Source organism: Engystomops pustulosus, chromosome 4, assembly GCF_040894005.1.
Source record: "Engystomops pustulosus chromosome 4, aEngPut4.maternal, whole genome shotgun sequence".
Lineage (NCBI taxonomy): Eukaryota > Metazoa > Chordata > Amphibia > Anura > Leptodactylidae > Engystomops > Engystomops pustulosus.
This window is the reverse complement of record NC_092414.1, coordinates 136,978,088-137,000,364: the sequence shown is the minus strand read 5'-3', so window position 1 is coordinate 137,000,364 and position 22,277 is coordinate 136,978,088. Positions and strand designations below refer to the sequence as shown.

General features: G+C 39.9%; 1 protein-coding gene across 2 annotated transcripts in view; it reads right to left on the bottom strand.

Annotated features, from left to right (window-relative positions):
• Positions 1-22,277, bottom strand: part of PPP6R2 (protein phosphatase 6 regulatory subunit 2) — a 63,945-nt gene that overhangs the window by 26,259 nt on the left and 15,409 nt on the right. For both annotated transcript variants that reach the window (XM_072147584.1, XM_072147585.1), the window contains exons 3-13: positions 17,668-17,913; positions 15,423-15,609; positions 12,489-12,626; positions 10,483-10,548; positions 9,584-9,696; positions 8,377-8,490; positions 7,578-7,707; positions 6,649-6,801; positions 5,814-6,014; positions 5,313-5,377; positions 3,786-3,901 (exon numbers count right to left, since the gene is read on the bottom strand). In XM_072147584.1, coding sequence (XP_072003685.1) covers positions 3,786-3,901; positions 5,313-5,377; positions 5,814-6,014; positions 6,649-6,801; positions 7,578-7,707; positions 8,377-8,490; positions 9,584-9,696; positions 10,483-10,548; positions 12,489-12,626; positions 15,423-15,609; positions 17,668-17,894 — 1,510 coding nt within the window. In that variant the 5' untranslated portion in view covers positions 17,895-17,913. The remainder of the gene's footprint in view (positions 1-3,785; positions 3,902-5,312; positions 5,378-5,813; positions 6,015-6,648; positions 6,802-7,577; positions 7,708-8,376; positions 8,491-9,583; positions 9,697-10,482; positions 10,549-12,488; positions 12,627-15,422; positions 15,610-17,667; positions 17,914-22,277) is intronic.

Below are 22,277 nucleotides of genomic sequence, written 5' to 3'. Positions count from 1 at the left end.
TTAGTGTAACTTTTGCCTGTGTGATGCTACAATTATTTCTAAATTGTTATAAAATTGAACACAATTATTAAAGACTATCTCCAGAAGTTTAAAAAACATTAACCCCTTCGTGTCTATGCCATTTTAGACCTTTAGGACCAGGCCTGATTTTAAAATTTTGCCCTGTGTCATTATAGGAGGTTATAACTTTTTGACACTTTAACATATCCAGGGGATTTTGAGATTGTTTTACCGTCACACATTGTACTTCAAAGTAATAGAAAAATGTTGATGATATATTTTGTGTTAAGTTATGAAAAAAACTTAAATTTGGCAAAAATTTCTAAAAATTCTTCATTTTCATAGTTCAAAATGTTCTGCTTTTCAGGCAGATAGTCATAGCACCCAAGTAACTTTATAACTAACATTTCACGAATGTCTGCTTTATATCGGCTCAGGGTTTTATGCATCTTCTCTCTTTTCTAGGTTGTTAGGAGGTTCAGAATTTTGGGAGCAATTTTTCTCATTTTTATGAAAAACGCCAAAACCCTTATTTAGAGGCACCTGCTCAGCTTTAACTGACTCTGAGAGGCCTAAACAGCAGTAAACCCCCATAAATTATGCCATTTTAGAAAGTACACCCCTCAATGTGTAAAAAATCAACTTTAAGAAGTATGTTAACCCTTTAGATGCTTCACAGTGGTTAAAACAAAATGGAGGTCTAATTTACAAGCTGTCATTTTTTTAGACAATATATTCATTTTGGCCAAAAATTAAACCGTCACAAAGTATTAAATGACAAAAAACTCCACAAAGTTTGATACCCAATGTCTCCCGAGTATGAGGATGCCCCATATGTGGTGGTGACTGCTGTACGGGCGCACGGCCGGGCATAGAACGGAAGGAGGCGCCATTCAGAGCAGATCTGCAATGTCACATCTTACAGGCTATAAAATGTTTATTTTTTTTGTAATTTGGATATATGGGAGATTATTTTTTTGTGGATGAGATCCACTTTTCAGGTACATCATTTACAGGGGGGCTCAATAGCCAATAATCAGATTTTATTAACTCTTTCTTGGTGGTGGTTAAAAAAATCATTAATTCTTGTTTATGGTTTTTAGCATTTTTTTCCTCGGACGTTCACCGTACCATAAAAATAATGTGTTATTTTTATTCTATGGGTTATCACGATTACGGCGATACCCCATTTGTATGGCTTTTTTATGGTTAACTTGTTTTGCAGAATATAGAGCTCATTTTGTGAGACATTTACTTGTTTTTGTATCGCCATGTAACAATGGGCAGAACATTTATATTTTTTTGTTTACAGCGCTGGTTTAGAGCTTATTTTTTGCGGGACAAGCTGTACGTTTTCTTGGTATCATGTTGGGGTACATTTTACTTTTTGATCACTTTTCATGCACTTTTTATGCGGTCAGATGTGAAAATGTAATAATTTTTGTGAGGTTTTTTGTGTTTTTTTTTTACGGCGTTCACCGTACGGGTTCAGTGACCATTTTATTTTATTGTACGGGTTGTTACGGACATTGTGATACCCAATATGTTGTGGGTTTTTTGGTGATTTTCACTTTTTTTATGTTTTATATGATTACTGCATGGGACGGGACTTAAGGGGACTTTTATTCTTTTTAAATAAGTTTTTTTTAGTTGCACCTTTTTTTTAACTTTTTTTTTACTGTTTTATTTTGTCCCAGGGTGGGACATGAACAAGTGATCATTTGATCACTTGTTCATTGTAATATGCTGCAATACTAATGTATTGCAGCATATTACATAGTCAGCCTATGCATTCTGCATAGGCTGACAGCTGCACTGTTAGATCGTGCACAGTGCACGATCCTAGCAGGCAGCTGCCATAGGCAGCCCAGGGGACCTGATCGTGCCTCTGGGTTGCCATGGCAACGATCGGCACCTCCGTGCCCTGCACAGAGGGTGCCGATCGTCGCGCCGATACACCATAGACGCCGCGGTCACTATGACCGCGGCGTCTATAGGGTTAAACAGTCGGGATCGCGATAGTCGCGATCCCGGCTGTTACTGCGGGATCCTAGCTACCGCGTACCGCTGGGATCCCGCGGCGATCGCAAGGGCTCAGCTTCTGAGCCCGGGCGATCGCCATGACGTGATTCTACGTCAAGGTGCGGGAACTACCCGCATCCTATGACGTAGAATCACGTCAGGGTGCGGGAAGGGGTTAAAGTGTAACCGTCTTTTCAGATGATTTTTGATATTGTGTGGAGGGGGCAATTGTGATCATTTTTCTAATGTACTTCATCAACAAATTCTCCTTAGTTTGTAAAGTAAGAGGCTCTTAAGTGTCCCCTAGTTACAATGTTACTTCTACGTTGCTAGGGAAAATCTGTCTACAGTATCGAAGACAGATCTGTCTCTTCTCTCTCTCAACCAGAGTTGTTTAACTAAACACAGGGGATTACATGTGAGCTCATGCAGCCTCCATAGACACACACTGTACAGGCTGACGTACGCATCTCTATGGGAGGGAGTAGTTTGTTTATTTTTTACAAACAAAGTAAAATTTGTTAATAGAGTGTATTAGAAAAATGTTCTCTACATCCTCCAATACACAGTATAACAAATTATTTAAAATGACGGTTACACTTTGTGTAAAATGGCTGGAAAAGAAAAAAAAAATTAATTCCCTTTACACCTTTTTGATACATTTGAATATTCCACATTTCACCTCCAATGCTTTGTAAGTTTTTAAAAGTTTGAGGGTTTAATGAGTTTATTTATCGGGGCTTCTAATGAATGAATCTTTCAAAAAGGCGCTATAAAAATAAATTGGCCTTGATTCTGAAATTTCCCTCAAAAAGTAAAATATAGCTGCTTATAGTGTCCTAATAATATAAAAAGGACATTTGAAAAATGATGCAAACATAAAAAGCTTACTAATTTTAATGGTGAGACTATATAGGAGATGTATTAATGTGACGGTCTTTAGACAAGATTAATACATCTCCACCAATAATTAATCTGTCTACATCACAAAACTGGAGTAATCTGCAACTGAATAGCCATGAGCCACATTTACTGAAGGTTTTAGACCATTTTTGGTCAGTTTTCCAATGGCTCTGATGAGGGGAGTGTCCTCGGTAACTAGGGGGCATGGTTTTACAGAAAATGGCCCATGCGCCAGAATATCCAATATTGTGAAGTACAACTCACCAGTCTCATACTGCACTAGATTAATCATCCAGCATCAGACATAGTGATTAATCTGGCGCAACAGAGAATGGTTTTATTCAACTCTGAATTGGTTGGATGCTGGATGACTAATCTGATACAGGATAAGAATTTGGAGTTGTACTGTGCACCTCCTATTAGTTGGTCTAGTTTGCTGCGCCACAATATTGAATTTTCTGCCACACAGGCTATTTTCTGTCCGGTCACGCCCCTTGGTTCCCGTGGACACACCCCTTCCCGACTATTTAGGAAACTGTCAAAAAAATGTTCTAAAAACTTAAATAAACGTGATGCACTGCATTTGAATTGCAAATTACTCCAGTTTTCTGGTGTGGAGAAAAAATAGATGAACACTTAGTAATATAAATATTTTCAGAAAATATATTTTGTTTTATAAATAAATGGAAAACATATTAAACAAAATTTACCACAAACAGAAATTGGCAAGTGTCTTGGAAAAAAAAAAAAAATTTTATGTCGTTTGAGGCAGTTTGCACAAACAATAACATTTTTGGTTGAAATGTCAATGTAAACTATAACTAGGTCAGAATACATGAATAAGAGTTCCCGCGCATTACCTGTAATGAAGTCACTGATCTGGGCTTGCATAGGACCTTTCTCCATATTCTGTTGAACTGCATTGGCAATACGGGTTAAGTGACCCATGTTTCCCCTCCTCATTCCTCCCTCAGCCCTGCAAGCACATACAGGTTTAACATCAGTTCCAAGGTAAACCATCATGGAAACTTATACAAAAAAAGGCTGAAGTCCAATCACATAACAGTTGAAAATGATGTAAAAATAATAAATTAAAACGGCAATGTTAACAAGCCACTGAAACATCAATTCAAAGGGTAGAATAAAAATTTTCTATTAAAGTAAATGGCCAAAAGTAAAAATACAACTAGTCATCAATAATACAAATCATTCAACCAATTAGCAATTGTCTAAATAGTAGTTGTACAAATATTAAATCATTTTTAATAATCATTAAGATTTTTAGTTCTGTATTCATGAAATTGTAAAAGAGGCATGAAAGAGAACAGAAAGTCAATCTCTGGCATACTACTTGCAACTGCTAAACAAATATGATGCACTATATCAAATACTGTATAATGCTAATTTGTCTTCATATTTATGGAAATTATAGGTTTGTTTCCTATTGGTTGGGGTTGGGGGTGGGAGGTGAGAGAGATATAGCAAACAATAGAGGAGGGTAAAATTCTCAATTTTATTCAGCACAAATTAAATTCCATCAATACAGAGTGTAAAATCAACGCGTTTCAGTGTTGATCTAGAACTCTTTATTGATGGATTTTAATGTGTGCTGAAGAAAACTAAGGACTTGCCGTGTACAAGGACGAAGTATGTAGATGTACGTGGAGCTGGATCTGGAGTTTGTTTGACAGGTATATACGAGTAAAGGGAACCGGTCATCTGTAACTGGACTAACAAACGATTACCAGTATGTTGTCTTGCAGCTTTACACATTGTGGATCATGTTTCTTTCATGGCCCAGCATAGTTCCCTCATCAACAAAATCAACTTTAAAGTGAGATGAAGATTGGTTGAATAATTCAAGGAGGCAAAGGGTGTAACACAGAAGTCAAGCTCTCCTCTGCCTCAGAACGTCTCCTCTCCTGTGAATGACATCATGCACCGATTTCTCTGGGTGCAGGATCATCAATTACAATGAAGCCAGTGTTCTGAGGAAGAGAGAGCTTGAATTCAGTGTTAAAATCTACGCCTCCTTCACTTTATACAACCAATTCTCAGTTCATGATTTTTTTGGATAATGCCACCACACTGGACCATGAAAGAAACCTGCTCTACAATGTTTTCAGCTGCTTAACAGCATACTGGTAATTGTTAATTTCTGATGACAGGTTCCCTTTAAGTGTTTTGGTGTATTGGTTGTTAGACATGATCACTGTAATCCTGGGTTTTCTTCATGTAGTATACAGCATCTATGCATCTGTTATGATTTTCTACTATAGGAGTTGTAGGTTTTTATTGTAAAAAATGGCAAAACTAAGAACAAAAAATTAAAAAATGTTTACGATTGTCAAGAAAACTGTAGCACAACAAATTTTCATAGAACTCACTGAATCTTGTCATTTGTTTCCCATGCATCCAGGATTCTTTGAACCAAGCAGCATTCCTGAAAGAGCTGGAATAAGTAGAAATGTGATGTGACTAAAAAGATAGCAACAGAGGCAATGATAAAGTTTACAATAACCATGTACTGTACATGCACAGATAAAAAAACATAGTTAATAATTGTCTCTGTAACTAAATAATTGCTCAAAGTTTTATTTATTTCCAGTAATAAAGGCCAGAAAAAGGACAAAGGCCAAATAGTAAAAGTAGCCATAAAATGAAAGTTACAACAGCGTTGATATCATACTCATTTTAATTAGAGAGACATTCAAGAAATTTTGTCATTGAGGCAACCATTTTTTGCAAAAAACATAAACATGGCATTCCACGTTTATAAAAATTGCAGTACTAACTCCATTAGTTTAATTTGAAACATTTAAAGCATTTTGCTCACCTCCACACATACAGGTACTGTATTTTAGAATTACCGTAGTATCCTGACTTACGTGAGTAATCATAAGATTCTCTTGCTCAGAAATACAAGTTTCCTCATTTTCTTTGTTTGCATTAGGTGCCTCTAAATTTGTTTTCTCTTCCACAGCTCCATAACTCTTTCCATTTTTTAAAGAGTGAGAGAGGATGGCCGCTATGCACATCTCCACCTGGATGTGTAGGAAATTATTCCAAGTGTATCTAAAAAATAAGTCCTGCAGGAAGGATCGAAACAAGAATTCAGGCAATTACCATTATACACAGTCCTTGAAACAGAATGCACTATCATTGTTATAAATTTCCCAAATACCTGATAAGAAGGGGTTGAGAGGGGGATTTGCAACTAGCCAGGGTAGGATAGGGTAATGATTAGGAAAAAACCATTGTGATCATTCACTCAACCACCTCAAAGGCTTTTAGTGTGTATTTTACCATAAACAGTAATACATAAAAAAAACTTCAACCCACTTTTAGATATTAGACATTATTGCAATTTTGATCACCTTAACATTAGAAAATTACAATATTTAACTCCACAAACTAAGGTTGGTTTCCTTCAACTTAAATGACCGGTTGAGTTTATGTAACAAAAGCAAAGTAAATGCTCTGCCCAGAAATGGCTTCAATTACATTTTAATATTTGATCATGTTAAACAAGTGAATAAATGCAAACACTCTATATGTCACGTTGTGCTCTTTTCAGACCCTGGGGTATGTCATCTGCTGCACATTAATGCGTAAGCTATTAAAAAACTAAAGTATGCAGCAGAAGTTCATTTTGTGTACTCCCATTGAAGACAAATATTATCAAAGATGATGATATATCATGAGAAATGATTCCCCGCTTACAAGTAACAAATCCATGGTACGGAGTCTGCAAAGCTCCTGATTTATACTGGATGTATTGGCTTGAAGCAAGGCAGCTATGAGACGAGTCGTGTGCAGACGGGCATTTCCCAAAGGTTCTTCCAAAATACCAATGGTGGTCAAGATGGATTCTTTCTACATTAAAATATAAATATTTAATAGAAAGATTTATTTGTAAAGTAAAATTTGAAAACTATGATAAACATTAATAAGTCAATGCAGGCAGATCTATATGTCTGGCCCAGACATCACTTCACTTTTGGCTAGAGGTCCAAAGTGTATATCAGACATATCCTCCTCTTCCCACTTACTAAAACTTAACATGGACAAAACTGAGCTCAGGGGGAGATTTATCATGACTGGATGGATGTATTGTGTGACTTTTCAAGAAAACTTTCATAAAAGGCATGATAAAAGTACTCCATAATCTTTCCTCCACCTAACACAATCCTCCCATTCGACCTAGCCACCACAGTTAATGGCCCTCCCCACTCCCAAAAGTCAGCTGCCTTGGAGAAATGCTTGACTCTGCCCTATCCTTTAAGCCTCACCACAACATGCAATAACCACCGCTTTGCTCCCTCACCTTGTACCGTATCTCCACCCACCCTGACAAATACCCTAACAAGCAGGACCCTTCTTCCACTTTACCCAGTTCAATGTAGTTTTCTATCTTTTGTACTTTTATTTGTTGTTGTCTTAATGTCATCTATGTGAACCCCTTACTGAATTTACAGCACTAAAGGTGCTTCATAAATAATAATAATAATATTAGCACCACATTCAGTGTCAAAAAACAAACGGTGTATGAATACTCTTCAATGGTTACAGTGAATATGATCAGATAAGAAAAGACTTTTATTCTGGACTTAAGTACAGTTAAAGGTCACAAGTACAGTAAAAGGACTTACCTTAGGTGGGTGCTGGAGAAGATGGTGAAAATCCTTCAAATGGGATTCTATACCTTGTAGAACACTACTACTGATCACAGAACCTGGCCGGTCATATCCCTGAGAAAGTGAATCTAAAAGAGGATCCACACTACAGAGAGAGAAAAAATAAGATACTCTGCAATAGCAGCAAATGAAATGACTGTTCAAGAAGACTCACTGTTCATGTGACTTAGGGGGGGTTGTCCCATTTTAAGTATTTATGACATGTCCATGGGGGTAGCACTCCGTGAAAACGGAGGTCTATTGATCTCTGTCTCACTGACTTCTAGAGTGAAGCTGTGGCCAGCCAATCGAAACGGCAGCCAATCCTGTGGCCAAGTTATAGATACTGTAGATGGAAAAACCCCTTTGAGGTGATGTAATTTTTAATTTTACAATCTGTAATAGGAAATGGCAAAGAAATCTAGCCAAGAGGTTTGGTTGACGCACATAGAATAGTTAATATGTGTTCTTATAACTGTACAGAAAACTGACTGAAGCACCGAAACAGCTCTTTTTATAGTCACTGGCCTGGCTTATAAGTAAAGTCATATTTTAAAGCTTCTTATAAGGTGGAACACTGACTTGCTGTGAGGCTGCCTATAAGTGAAACAGTTGTTCAATATAAAGAAAGCTATTTTGCGTTGCTATGAAGAATCCATTCCAGCTGTCTCTCCATAAAGAGAACTCACATGACTTTATGGCATTATATATTCATCTTTGTATCTGCTAGAATAAAAACTATAAACTAAAGTTTGCACTATTTTAGTCTACAAACCTTGCTCTTCTGGTTTCTAGTAATGTCAGCAAAATTTGAGTCCCACACACAACACTGCTCTCCGTTGGCTCTCCATTAAACATGTTCTGCAAAAGTTGCTCTACACATTGTTGTCTACAAGTAAAAAGTATACCACATTGTTATTTCTGAAAAATACATGAGAGAACAATGCATTATATAACCAAACTAAGTAAGAAAGAATAGAACTTAAAGGAAACCTACCACCAGGATGAAGGGCTGAATGCAAATGAGCCTGAGGGGCTCCAGGCTCCATACGTGTTAATGGAGCCCGTAGCCCCTCAAGCTCATTTGCATACAGTCTTTTACTCTGGTGGAAGTTGTCCTTTAAAGGGAACCTGGCAACAGAAAGTGGCGAAATAAACAATTACCAGTATTTTGTCAAGCGGCTGAACAGCTTCTTGATCATGTTTCTTTCATGGCGCAGCTTTGTGGGACCATCCAGAAAATCAATTTTGATGTGAGATGGTCGTGGTTTAAATTCAGGGCGGCGGAGATTTTAACACTGAAGTAAAGCTTTCCTGCCTCTGAATGACACCTACCGTGATTGACAATATGCGCCACAGTAGATTTAGTCAATGATGTCCCTGGACGCAGGACCCCATCAATTACAGTAGAGAGGGCGTTCTGAGGCCCAGAAAGCTTGACTTTTGTTAAAATAAAAAATCTATTGTAGACCTTCTAAAGGTTATATTTAAAATACTTGCACATATGCTACCTACTTTCATACATTTGAAAGAAACATGATCTAGAAGCAGCTCAGCTGCTTGCCAAGAAACTGGTTGTGTTTTCCACCATCAGATCTACTTTTGAAAGTAGATTCCTGATAGTAGGTTTCCTTTTATTCCATAATGACCAAAGCCTTCCTTTGAGGAAATATTAAAGCAATTGAGAACTTATAGTACTTAATTTTCAAAAAATTTCCAACCCACTCCAAAACAATTTAAAAGTGTAATCCCAATACTAATGACTTTAACTTATGATAGGCAAAGACTACTAGATTGGTGGGAGTCCAACTATCAATGAGATGTTTGAAAAGGGCCAGTGCTGACACCTCTTTATTGTTTACAATGGTCAGGATATCAGAAGGCTGTATGCACTTAGAAGCAACCTTTGTATACAGGATTTGTTTGAAAAACATTTGTTCATTCAAGGCTTTACAAATGGGTACCAAGATTTTGCTACTCACGATTCAAGAGTTACCAACAGAGGATCAGTCTCCAGTATCTCTTGCATCTGACTGCACTGATCTCTACTCAGACGAATGAGATCACATAAAGTTTGGGATGCATTAGACTGCCTCTGAAAAAGAAAAGGAATGTAAAATAGTAACAACCGACTTGATAGTTTAAAGGGAACCTGTCAGAAGGGACCTCATTGAAGACAGGTTACAGAAGCCCATAACACTTGCATTGCAAATCTGCCTTTCTATGCATTTGCATTAAAATATATAAATATATATATAAAAATATACATTTTAACTTCCCTTGGACCCTGACACAATCCTCTGTTTAGTTCCAGGAGTTGGCTTTGGTTTACATGCTTTTCAAAAAAACAATGCATGACTTGTCTTTGCTGCTCACTCCTCAGCTCTCAGCCCCCACCTTTGTGCTACTGTACAGCTCCTCCTTTCCCCACTGATGTCAGTTCACCAGGCTGTGAGCTCTGTTCCTTTGAAAGAGCACAAAGGTGGGGGCTGAGAGCTGAGGAGTGAGCAGCACAGAAAAGTCACCTGTTTTTTATCTTTATGCTAATTTGTGGCCCCATGGATGGAGCCATATTTGTTGGAAGTACCCATTTTCGTCCTCACTGACACTTAATGATTGACTTTCCCTATGGAAATGGTATAAGGTTTATTTCTTCCCCACAATGAGGCTATAAGAAAAAGTTTAAAAAAGGAGGGAGAGAAACTAGTGACTGATTAACGTGTGAATGAAACACCACACTAACAAAAACTGCAAGATCAAGAAGAGGCATACTTCATGTAACATTTCAGTGAATGGCAAGTTAAAATAAGGATTTTACTACATAGATGGCAGCTTGTTGTTATTGGAACTATATTGCATTTACATTATAATTAATACTTACATCTTCATCCTGACTGCAATGGATAAGGTCTATCAATCTCTGAATAAGTCTCTCTTCATTTAACCACTAAAACAACAAAATCAAAAGTGTATCATGAAACATGAATGTGACAAGTCATCTTACACAACAGTACACCACCTTCCAAATTATCCAAAGTCAGAAAGATTCCATTTTTTGTTTTTCATTAAAACTCATGGTATTGTGTCCCTGGGCTCTTTCGATCACTGAATTCAATCTCAGATTCCTGTGTTAATTAGTTTGCCAGTTGAGCCCAATTATAAGAAAACTACTTAACCCCTTACCGACATGTGACGTAATACTACGTCACATGTTGGGTCCCGGTGCATGGAGAGGGCTCGCGGGCCGAGCCCTCTCCATAGCCCGTAAGTCTTTTCTGCATATTGCAGCAAAGACTTACCGGTAACACATGGTGGGTGTTTTCCCGCTGATCGCCGCCGGCATCTTTCCGAGGATCGTCGCTCCCTGTGACATCAACGGGGAACGGCGATCCGTCACCATGGTAGCCTCGGGTCTTGCCAACAGCGATCGCATGTTTTTCCCCACTGATCGCTGTTAGCGGCTTCAAAAAGATGGCAATATAGATAGATTTTACTCCTCATTCATTACAGTATTCACTGTTCAGAAATACACTGTAATTTCCAATATACCTTTAATTATTTCTGTCCATTATGTAAATTCCAAAGTATTCCAGTTTAATCTGTATGCTAATGATGCAGTTGGTGCACCAAGGTTGAGTACTCAGCACCCAGAGCATTGCTATTCCTGCCTAATTCGATTCTCTCTTCTTCCAATGTTGCTCCTTGATTCTCACACAACAAATCTCACAAATCTTACTGCATTTCTACAACTACATAGTGCCAACCAGTTAAAAACCTTGGGGTGGTGGACTTCCTTTAAACAAAATAGAAAATCAATAATATTACTCAATAAACCATGAACTTCAAGAGGAGGAGGGTTATATATGGAGAGGTGTTGCTACGTGTTCTAGAAAAGACAAATGATTGTGGTCTCTTTATTAAAAGAGTAACAATAAAACAAAAGATCCTACATATACTTCTCCTCCGGTCCAGCACTGATGTGTCTGTACACAGAGGCTGCAGCATATGATTGAGGTTTTAAAATTTCTATCTCACCATCTCAGTGGCGACTTTGTTTTAAATTGATCGGTTGATTATGGATTTGACAGGAAATGCATGACTTGTCCTTTCACTAGCACTTGTCAGAAACCCCAATTGTGAAGAATATAACCAAAATACAAGATGGTTAGTAGTATCTGTGTACAATACAGTCTCCATTTAAATCAAGCATTATAAAAAAGCTACTTTTTTAAATTATGCTAATGGTCCAGAAGGGCTCACAGGCTGTAACACTGTGCAAGAGCACTTCCCTCTGAGCACTTCCCCTCTCCATCTATCTGATGAAATTTCACAAAGTGGGAGGGGGAAGTACTTCTGCCAGGTGTAACAGCATGTGAAACAACAACATGGAGGGGTTCAGGTAACACCTCCCTCCCCACAGCCCTTCTTGCTCATTTGTATGATTTTAAGTGTTGATTTTAGAAGGAAGAAGCCCATGGATAACAAACATAAGAAGATTACCATAGTCGCAATGCCTGGATCCATGGCTGGATCTATGTCACCCTGGTTTATCATGCTAGATTTTGATGGTAGTTTTACTGGTGGTAGATGTGTCCTACTAAGAAGTTCCTGATGAACTATGCTCCTGGGGACTTCTTTTAATATAGAACAAGTGACAGGCGGGACCAGGCAGGACTTAAAACGGGGCAGTGAGTAAATTATAACACAAGGCATTCTATGGCGCTCTGGTGATGTAGACAGGGAGCCCCAGAACAATTAGCATCATTTTTATAACTCTATACTGTTGGTGTTAGAGTTTTAATAGAAGAAGGACTGAGGATAAAAGATGCCCTTTAATACAGTTCTATTCATGTATAAATACTCATACATGCATTTAACATGTCTCACATTTAGCACTTCTTGTCTGAGTGGAGCCGGCTCCACACAACTGATGAGACGAAGCAAAAGGTCCATCATGGCTGAAGTACCAATGTGTTCCAGCACCAGTGTAAGGAACTTTTCCTTTTTCCTCAGAAATCCAATTACCTAAAGACAATACACAATAAAATATGAAATTATTATTACATTGCAAAATAAAGGTTTTCACCATGTGACAGCCAAACAACATGCAACTCATATTAAGAAATCTTATGGCATATTTTTAGAATACTGATGGGTTTTGCTGTTACAAAGAAATCACAATATTTGAAGTAAATGCTATCCTGTGAAAAACATTTTAAATATTTAGCCCTCAGAATTTGTAAAATTAGAACACAATAAAATTAAAGAAATAAAAGTAAACACAAAATCAAACACAATACAAGTTTTCAATATACTATAGCCACGAGGAATTGTGCTATGAGGGCTGAGTAGAGTTTTTCCCAAAGTTATAGAAAAGCCCATTCCTTATTAGCAAGAAAATAAGCTGTCTGGTTTATGAGGGGAATTCTTCTGAATAACGGTGGTGCTCCCTACATTGAAGATTCTCAAGCTGTCTAAATGTCATTATTATCAATATTTCAATCATTATATTATCAATATTTTTTCCCTTTCTTGTATGCCCACAACCAATTATATAAATTAAGATTACAGGCAGTCCCCGGGTTACCTACAATATAGGTTTGTACTTAAATTGAATTTGTATGTAAGTTGAAACTGTATATTTTATAATTGTGGCTTTATACAATTTTTTTTTTTTTTGCTGCAGTGACAATTGGAGTTTCAAAATTTTTTGCTATAATTGGAGCAAGGATTATCAATAAAGCTTCATTACAGACACCTTACAGCTGATCATTGTAGTCTGGGACTATAGTAAAGAATTTAGAGAGCTTCACCAAAGGTCACAGTGGGCAGAGGGGTCCGTCTTTAACTATGGGTTGTCTGTAAGTCAGGTGTCCTTAAGTAGGGGACTGCCTGTATTAGTACTATAATAAACAGTATATACTCAAGTATAAGCCGACCCTAATTCCACCACAAAAAATTGGGAAAACTTATTGAGTATAGGCTTAGGGTGGGAAATGCAGAAGCTACTCTTTAATAAAACATCCAGCAGTCTCGCCTCGTCAATTAAATGTCCGGCAGCCTCCCCTCAAGATAATCTCCACAGCAACCTCCCTTCATTAATGAAATGATCAGCAGCCTCCCCTGATGATAATGGCCACAGCAGCCTTTCCCCATTAAAAAAAATGTCCAGCAGAGCCCCCTCATTAAAGATATCTCTAACGGAGCCCCCTCATCAGGGGAAGACTTGGAATTTAAAGTGGCCCTGGAAAAAACTGTAAAAGTAGCCCCATACTGTGGGCGGGGTCAAAACAAGTAGGCATGACAATGTGTTGTGGGTGGAGTTACTAACATCCACACAAACTGTTTATAGATGGTCTAAATCAACATGTACAGCCCAGAGAAAGAGACTCATACTTCCTCCCTCATACAGGAATAAAGCTAAAAACACCCTACTACAATACAATATATAACTCCTATAATACTGCCCGCTGTGTACAAGAATATAACTACTATAATACTGCCCCCTATGTACAGGAATATAACTACTATAATACTGCCCCCTATGTACAAGAATATAACTACTATAATACTGCCCCCCTATGTACAAGAATATAACTACTATAATACTGTCCCCTATGTACAAGAATATAACTACTATAATACTGCCCCCTTGTACAAGAATATAACTACTATAATACTGCCTACTATGTACAAGAATATAACTACTATTAATAATACTACTATGCCATATAACAACGTCAGCCAGTCCCCTGTATACAGCCAGCCCCCCCAGTATATAGCCATCGCCCCCCAGTATATAGCCAGCCCCCCCTGTGCATAACCAGCCAGACCCTAATGTATATAGCCAGCCCCCTCAGTAAATAGCCAGTCAGTCCCCCCAGTATACAACCAGCCCCCCCGTATATAGCCAGCAAGTCCCCCCAGTATACAGCCAGCCCGCCGTGTATGTAGCCAGACAGCCCCCCCCAGTATGTAGCCAGACCCCCTGTATATAGCCAGCCAGTCCGTCCCCTCAGTTAATAACCAGCCAGCCCTCGCCCCCATTATATAGCCAGTCAGTCAGTATACAGACATCTCCAGTATATAGCCAGCCAGCCCCCCCTTGCTGACGTCATACTCTGTGCAAAACCAGCGCGCATGGAGCTGTCATTGCCGTCCGGACTGCATCAGCGAACCTTCGGGGGAGCGTTGAAAAAGGTGATTACATGGTTTACTATTTTTCAACCGGCCCCAACAGTCGGCCCACCGGGATTTCCCCCAGAGGGTCATATGGCCAGTCCGCCCCTGCCCCTCATTAATGATATGTCTAGCATAGCCCCCACAATAATGATATGCCCAGCAGAGCCTCCCTATTTAATACAGTGTCCAGCAAAACCCCTCATTTAATATAATTTCCAAAAGAGTCCCTCATTTATAACAATGTCCAGCAGAGCCACCCATTTAATACAATGTCCAGGAGAGCCCCCCCCCCCCCCCCAAAAAAAATAAACATACTTGCGCTCTGATGCTCACTTCTGGCATTCTCAGTTCCCCGCAACTCATCTTCTGGTATCCTGGTTCTTATGTGCTCTCTCCGTTCAAACATATGACATCACCAGGTGGCAACTACACCACAATATAGTTTGTGGCCAGGCAGAGTACATAGACCTGCCTCTTTCCACGCTCGCGTATAAGCCGAGTAGGAATTTTTCAGCACAAAATTGTGGTTTTTACAGACATACAGGTTAATACTGGCCATAGTAGCGATGACAATCTCAATTATGCATCAATATTTTTGTAGTGTGGAAGGAAAACAGACAAACAACAACTATTGCTCACTTGCTCAGTTTTCCTTGCAATAAGATTTCCAATGGTTTTGCTGAAGAAGCTGGCTAGCAGGGGATTTAGAGGAGGCTCTTGTCGCAGAAAGTCATACAGGATGTCCAAGAGGTTCTCATCTTCCCCTAGTTTATCATTTATCTGTGGCACATCACAGGTAAGCAATTCACAGGCTATATTGGGATACCTAAACAGAAAAAAAGGCCATGAAACAGTTGTACAATTTGATGTAAATATGAAATCAGAGCTAGCAACTAATTTTTAGAATAAAAAAAAAATTACAATAAAAAAATTACAATAAAAAACAGAAAAGGGGCTTCCTCACATTTTTTTTTATAACTGTTGCAAAGGGTTGATGTGTTATTACTTCCATTTTTTTCTTTAACCCCTTCACGACCCCCAATAAACATCCTATTTGAACATATCCCGTGCAGAGTGTTTACAGGCATGAAGACAATGGCCCATTTCAAAACGTTATATCCTTGACAGCTAGAAACACAAATCTGTCACATTAAAGGAAACCTACCACCATGGATCTACCTATTAAGATAGATCCGGAGACAGGTTCCTCTAATGTATAGTAGTATACCCTTTTTTAGGGCTAAGCAAAACCCAGCTTCGCGGACGAGTGCACGCAGCTCATTATAGCTGCACGCTTAAGATGCATTGGTAGGCGGAACGAAAGAGGCTACTGGGGCGTGGAGTAGCTGCGCTGTGTAGCCTCAACTCCAGCTACTCCGGGGAATTAAAATGTATAAAAGTTCGGGGCCACAAAAGGGCTATACTACTATACATTACAGGAACCTGCCACCGGATCTACCTTAATAGGTAGATCCGTGGTGGTAGATTTCCTCTAAAGAGGAGATTCTCTGCTTTATTATCATATCAAGATGTCCACATCTTACAATCTTACAATTCCAGACTGACTATAACAGCATTCATCTCTGGTTCTATGTTACCTAGAAACACCATCCTGAAATTATATTGAGGGTAAATTCTTCTCTTTAACCCTTTCATAACCAGCCAATGTAAATCTTTGTTGGTCTGTCATGAAGGAATGTATGGAGAGGGCTCATGGACCAAGCCAAATGTGGCAGTGTCAGCTCTATTACACAGCTGGCACCTACAGGTAACTGGCGCATATCAGTTCTAGGGGTCATTTGAATTTTTAGGGTTTTGTTTTTATTTTTTATCTTTTTATTTAGTATTTTTTAAACCCTCTAGTGTACCTTAACCCTAGATGGTCTGATCGTTCCTACTATATACTGCAATACTACTGAATTGCAGCATATGTAGTCTTGGGTCTTACAGAGATCTGAAGCTGTCTTTGCAACCGATTGCCTCTCTCTGATGATGTCTCGCGGAGCGACGCTTGTAACAAGGATGGCGGCTCCCATGCACCACTGTCTTTTAAATGCTGTCTGAAGGGTTAATTGCAATGTTTATGGGCAACATATCATCCTTTGGATAAGTGAAATACTTAAAGGGGTTGTCCAAGACCTATAAAAATGCTGCTATGTGGCCGGGAGGGGGCAGCTTAAAAGAATAAACACATACTTGCCTCCTCAGTCCCTCGCGGTGTCCCATGGCGCTGTCTCTAAGTTTGTGTGCAAGAACCCTTAAAATACCTGAGGAGTTTTGGTGGGTGCTTCCAGAGTCCCTCCATGTTGTATCTTCAAAAGCTATTACAATGTGCAGGGAATGTCTCCCTTCCCCCTTCAATTCTTGCTGCTGCTAGATTACACAGGCAGAGGAAGGAGGGAGAGAGCAGGAGATTGGGTGAGACAAGCTCTGCTCAGTGTAGAAGCCTGTGAATCTGCATTGCTGGGGGTTCTGGTAATGCCCCAAGAGCCCATCAGGCTCATTAGTGTAATTTTAAAAGTTGATTTTAGAAGGATCCCATGGGTAACAAACATAAGAAGATTCCAACAGTCACAGAGCCTGGATCTATGTGTACGTGTCCCTGGTTTATCAGGCTAGATTTTGATTGCAGATTTTCTTTAAACTTCCATCACCAGGAAAGTTGCACATTTACAGTGACCAGAGGCTACCAGAAAAAGCTGTCAGTGGAGATTCTAGGAACCCCCACCAATCACATACTTGTCCTAAAAAGTAGCTGGATGGCGAGAAAACCATTTTGCAAAATTTAGATCAAATAGTCCTGTCTTGTTTGTTACAAAGAGTTACAACCCTGCTACTTCAAGCCTGTGCTGATAAACCACTGATGTCTTAAAATTGTACCCACTTGAAGCGGACTTTCTCATCCATATCGTCAGGCGGCTGCTGTGTGATGAGCTGTACAAGCTGCTCCATGCATTCTGGTTGACATAGGAAGTCCAAGAGCCGCTGGTTCTGAGCTTTACACTCTTGGAGCAGGTCATCTTCATCCATTAATTCTAGGAGGGTCACATCCTCCTTTTCAAGAAGCTTGTCTACATGTGATGTTGTGTTGAGGTCAAATTTCCAGAACATGGTAGCAACGTACTCCTGTCTGTTGGGGTGGATGTTGAGACAAATTAGATGATTGACAATAGTATAGAAATTACATGATCTATATCAGTGGTGGCGAACCTATGGCACGGGTGCCAGAGGTGGCACTTGGAGCCCTTTCTGTGGGCACCCAGCACAGAATTTACCAGATAGTACTCACGGCTTCCTCCTGCAGTTCAAGAGAGCCCAGGAAGCACCACGCTCAGTGCCATTTTAAGCCGGCGCCACACAGGGCGCTTTGTCTGCGCTTGCACACGCAAAAGCAGACAAAGTCGCGCCCACCGGGGCGGGCCTCGGCCCGATCGCATCGGCGTTTCTAATTTAATCGCATTAAATTAACGCAAAACACCGGCGGCTCGTTCCCGATCGCAGGCGTTTCCATAGAAACGCCGATGCGATCGGCCCGAGGCCCGCCCCGGTGGGCGCGACTTTATCTGCGTTTGCAAGCGCAGACAAAGCGCCCTGTGTGGCGCCGGCTTTAAAGTGACACCTACTTGGCTGCCAGGACTACAGGAGGAGGATGAAGGTGTGGATAGAGACAGAGTATTGTTGGATTTCCTGCTTTGGGTGAAGACACACATGGCGTTTTTGGGCCGTTTTTATTAAGTGCATTTTCAGATCGTTAAAAACGCATGCGTTAAAAAACGCATCCGTTTTTTAAAAACGCATGCGTTTTTGTCCGTTTTTCCGAAATTGCGCAATGAAAAACGGACAAAAACGCATGCGTTTTTAACGATCTGAAAACGCACTTAGTAAAAACGGCCCAAAAACGGCCCATAAACGCCATGTGTGTCTTCACCCTTTGGGTCCCCTGATTCTTCCTCTTTAGGGGACCCTTGAGGGAAGCTACAATCTAAATGTCTCCTGCTTTCTATTGTATTGGTGTCCTCAGGACGCCAATACGATTGAAACTTGTGATACTACAGAGATCAATAGGTTACTGCTCAAATTATCATTTTGGCACTTTGCGCCATAAAAGTGAGTTTTGGTTGTAGTTTGGGCACTCTGTAACTACAAGGTTCGCCATCACTGATCTATATAATCTTCCCCACATCCTCTGCTAAATTGGCAATGAGTATTCAGCCTTGCTATTAGTAAAAATGTAATCTTGTGAAACTTGAGGGCTCTTTCACACTGGAGTTTTTCCCATCCATGGTTTTCACGGATGCCTTACTGAGCCATCGTTTTCTATAGGTGCTTTCACATAGGCTTTTTTTTTTCACTGATCCGTTGTCCGTGAAAAAAAAATTTGAAACCTGTCCTATTTTTTTTAACGGATTTGGTAATAGTAGTCTATAGGTTCATAAAAAAATCCATTTTTTTTCCACTCATGAGGCTGGGGAACCAGGTGTTTGGTTTTCACACGTTAAACCTTAAGTTTTATTTGCGGATGCAGTAACAATACAGACAACACGAAACGGATGTGCAAGACCCTGCGAATGTACCCCAACATAAAGAAAAAACTTTTTTATTTTTCCATGTAAAGAGCTGTGTGATGGCTTTTGTTCTGCGTAACAATTTACACTTCAAAATGGTGGTATTTAATACAGGCAGTCCCCAGGTTACGTACAAGATAGGGTCTGTAGGTTTGTTCTTAAGTTGAATTTGTATGTAAGTCGGAACTGTAAATCGGGTGTTCTTAAGTAGGGAACCGCCTGTATTCCATTTTACAGATTTCACTGTACCCCCAGATGACATGGCTACTTTATTTTTTGGGTCGGTACCATTACGGGGATGACAAATTTGTATAGGTTTTATAATGTTTTCATACATTTACAAGAATTAAAACCTCCTGTACAAAAAAAAAAAAAATGTTTAGATTTTGCCATCTTCTGACGCTAATAACAATTTTATACTTTGGTTTACGGGCTTTGGGTGGTGTCATTTTTTGCGACTTTTGATGACGCTTTCAATGTTATAATTTTTAGGACTGTACGACCTTCTGATTACTTCGATCCTATCATATACTGCCATACTACAGTATATGGAGATTTTCCCCCTCATGCTGATCGCACATTGTAATGAAGGGGTTATAACCGAACAGCCTCAGATCCCCGAGCAACCCCCTGACCCCCTTAGTATATAGCCAGCAATCCCCTGGCCCCCTTCGTATATAGCCAGCAGTCCCCTGGCCCAATTAGTATATAGCCAGCAGTTCCCTTAGTATATAGCCAGCAGCCACCTCCCCCCCTTAGTATATAGCCAGCAGCCCCCTGGCCCCCTTAGTATATAGCCAGTGCCTGCCCCCTTAGTATATAGCCAGTGCCTGCCCCCTTAGTATATAGCCAGCAGCCCCCTATGCCCGCAGGTCCTCTTCCGTAGCTCTGTCTCCGTGTCCCCGCCGATGGCGGCACACACACTGTGATGTCGGCAAGCAGCTTACGTCATGGTCTGTGCAACGCAGCAGGGAGCCAAAGAAAAGGATCTGCGGGGGGCATCGGAAAGGTGAGTACAGAGGTTTTTTTTTTCATGGACTCGAGTATAACCGAGTAAGTGTTTTTCAGCACATTTTTTTGTGCTGGAAAACTCAGTTTTATATCAAAACTGCTAGTTAGTCCCCTGGATTCAACAGACTAGAATACAACAGTATTGCATACAATACAGTATTATTAATATACCAGTAGTAGATCCAAGGGCACCAGTAAGTTTAAAACTTTAATTTATTTTCACATAATTAAAAAAGATATATAAAAAAGCCAGGTACACACATAGCAAAAAAGAGGGGATGCGTATGAATAAGGACCTGGTTTGAAGGGTCCGAAACACGTCACCTCTTTTTTGCTATGTACAGTATATACTTCACTTTTTTTGTATGTCTTTTTTAATGGTAGGAAAATAAATTGATATTTTTTTAACCTCTTACCGCCAAAGCCACTTTTCACCTTCCTGACGCGGTCCATTTTTTCAAATCTGACGTGTCACTATAAGTGGTTATAACTTTGGAACGCTTTAACATTTCCAAGTGATTTTGAAATTGTTTTCTCATGACACTTTGCACTTCATGTTAGTTGAAATTTGGTGGTATGGTCTGCATTTATTTATGAGAAAATCACATATTTGGTGAAAATTTGGAAAAATTCGCGATTTTCGAAATTCAAAGGGTCTCAAAGTCAGAATATTTCTAGTTGCCTATGGCAACCAATCACAGCTCCCCTTTAAAATATTCATGAGCACTGGTAAAATGAAATCTGAGCCATGACTGACTTTCAGACAGCTTAATAAATCTTCCCCATGGTGTTGTACTTTTTCCACACATAGTCATAACAGCAAAAAAAAACTTAATAACTAACATTCACCGAATGTCTTCGTTATGTGGACATGGTTTTTTATGCATACTCTCATTTTTGTAGGATGTTATGGGGCTTTTAACTTTAGGTGCGATTTTTCACACTTTCATAAAAACTGCAAATCCTGCTGTTGAGGTACCTGCTCAGGTTTCAAATCACTTTGAGAGGCCTAATTAAAAGTAAAACCCCATATTACCCTATTATAGAAACTACACCCCTCAACGTACGCAAAACAACTTTTATTAAGTTTGTTAACCCTTTAATTGTTTTACAGGGGTTAAATCAAATTCGGATGCAATTTTGAAATAATGGGAGGGGACCCACATTATGGGAGAGATATGAGAGGGGGCCCACATTATGGAGGCTATAAAAAGGGGACCATAATATGGTGGGATATGAAAGGGGGCCCACATTATGAAAGGGATATGAGAGGGGGCCCACAATATGAAAAGGATATGAGAGGGGGCCCACATTACGGGAGGGATACGAGAGGGGGCCCACATTATGAAAAGGATATGAGAGGGGGCCCACATTACAGGAGGGATATGAGAGGGGGCCCACATTACGGGAGGGATATAAGAGGGGGCCCACATTACGGGAGGGATATAAGAGGGGCCCACATTATGAGAGGGATATGAGAGGGGACCCACATTATGGAGGCTGTAAGAAGGGGACCACAATATGGTGGGATATGAAAGGGGGCCCACATTATGAAAGGGATAAGAGAGGGGGCCCACATTATGAAAGGGATATGAGAGGGAGCCCACATTATGAAAGGGATATGAGAGGGGGCCCACATTACTGGAGGGATATGAGAGTGGGCCCACATTACGGAAGGGATATGAGAGGAGGCCCACATTACTGTAGGGATATGAGAGGGGGCCCACATTATGGGAGGGATATGAGAGGGGGCCCACATTATGAAAAGGATACGAAAGGAGGCCCACAATATGTGAGGGAATCAGAGGGGGCCCACACTATGGTGGGATATGAAAGGGGGTCCATATTATGGGAGGGATATGTGAGAGGGTCCACATTATGGTAGGGGTATGAGAGGAGACCAAAATATGGGGCGCAA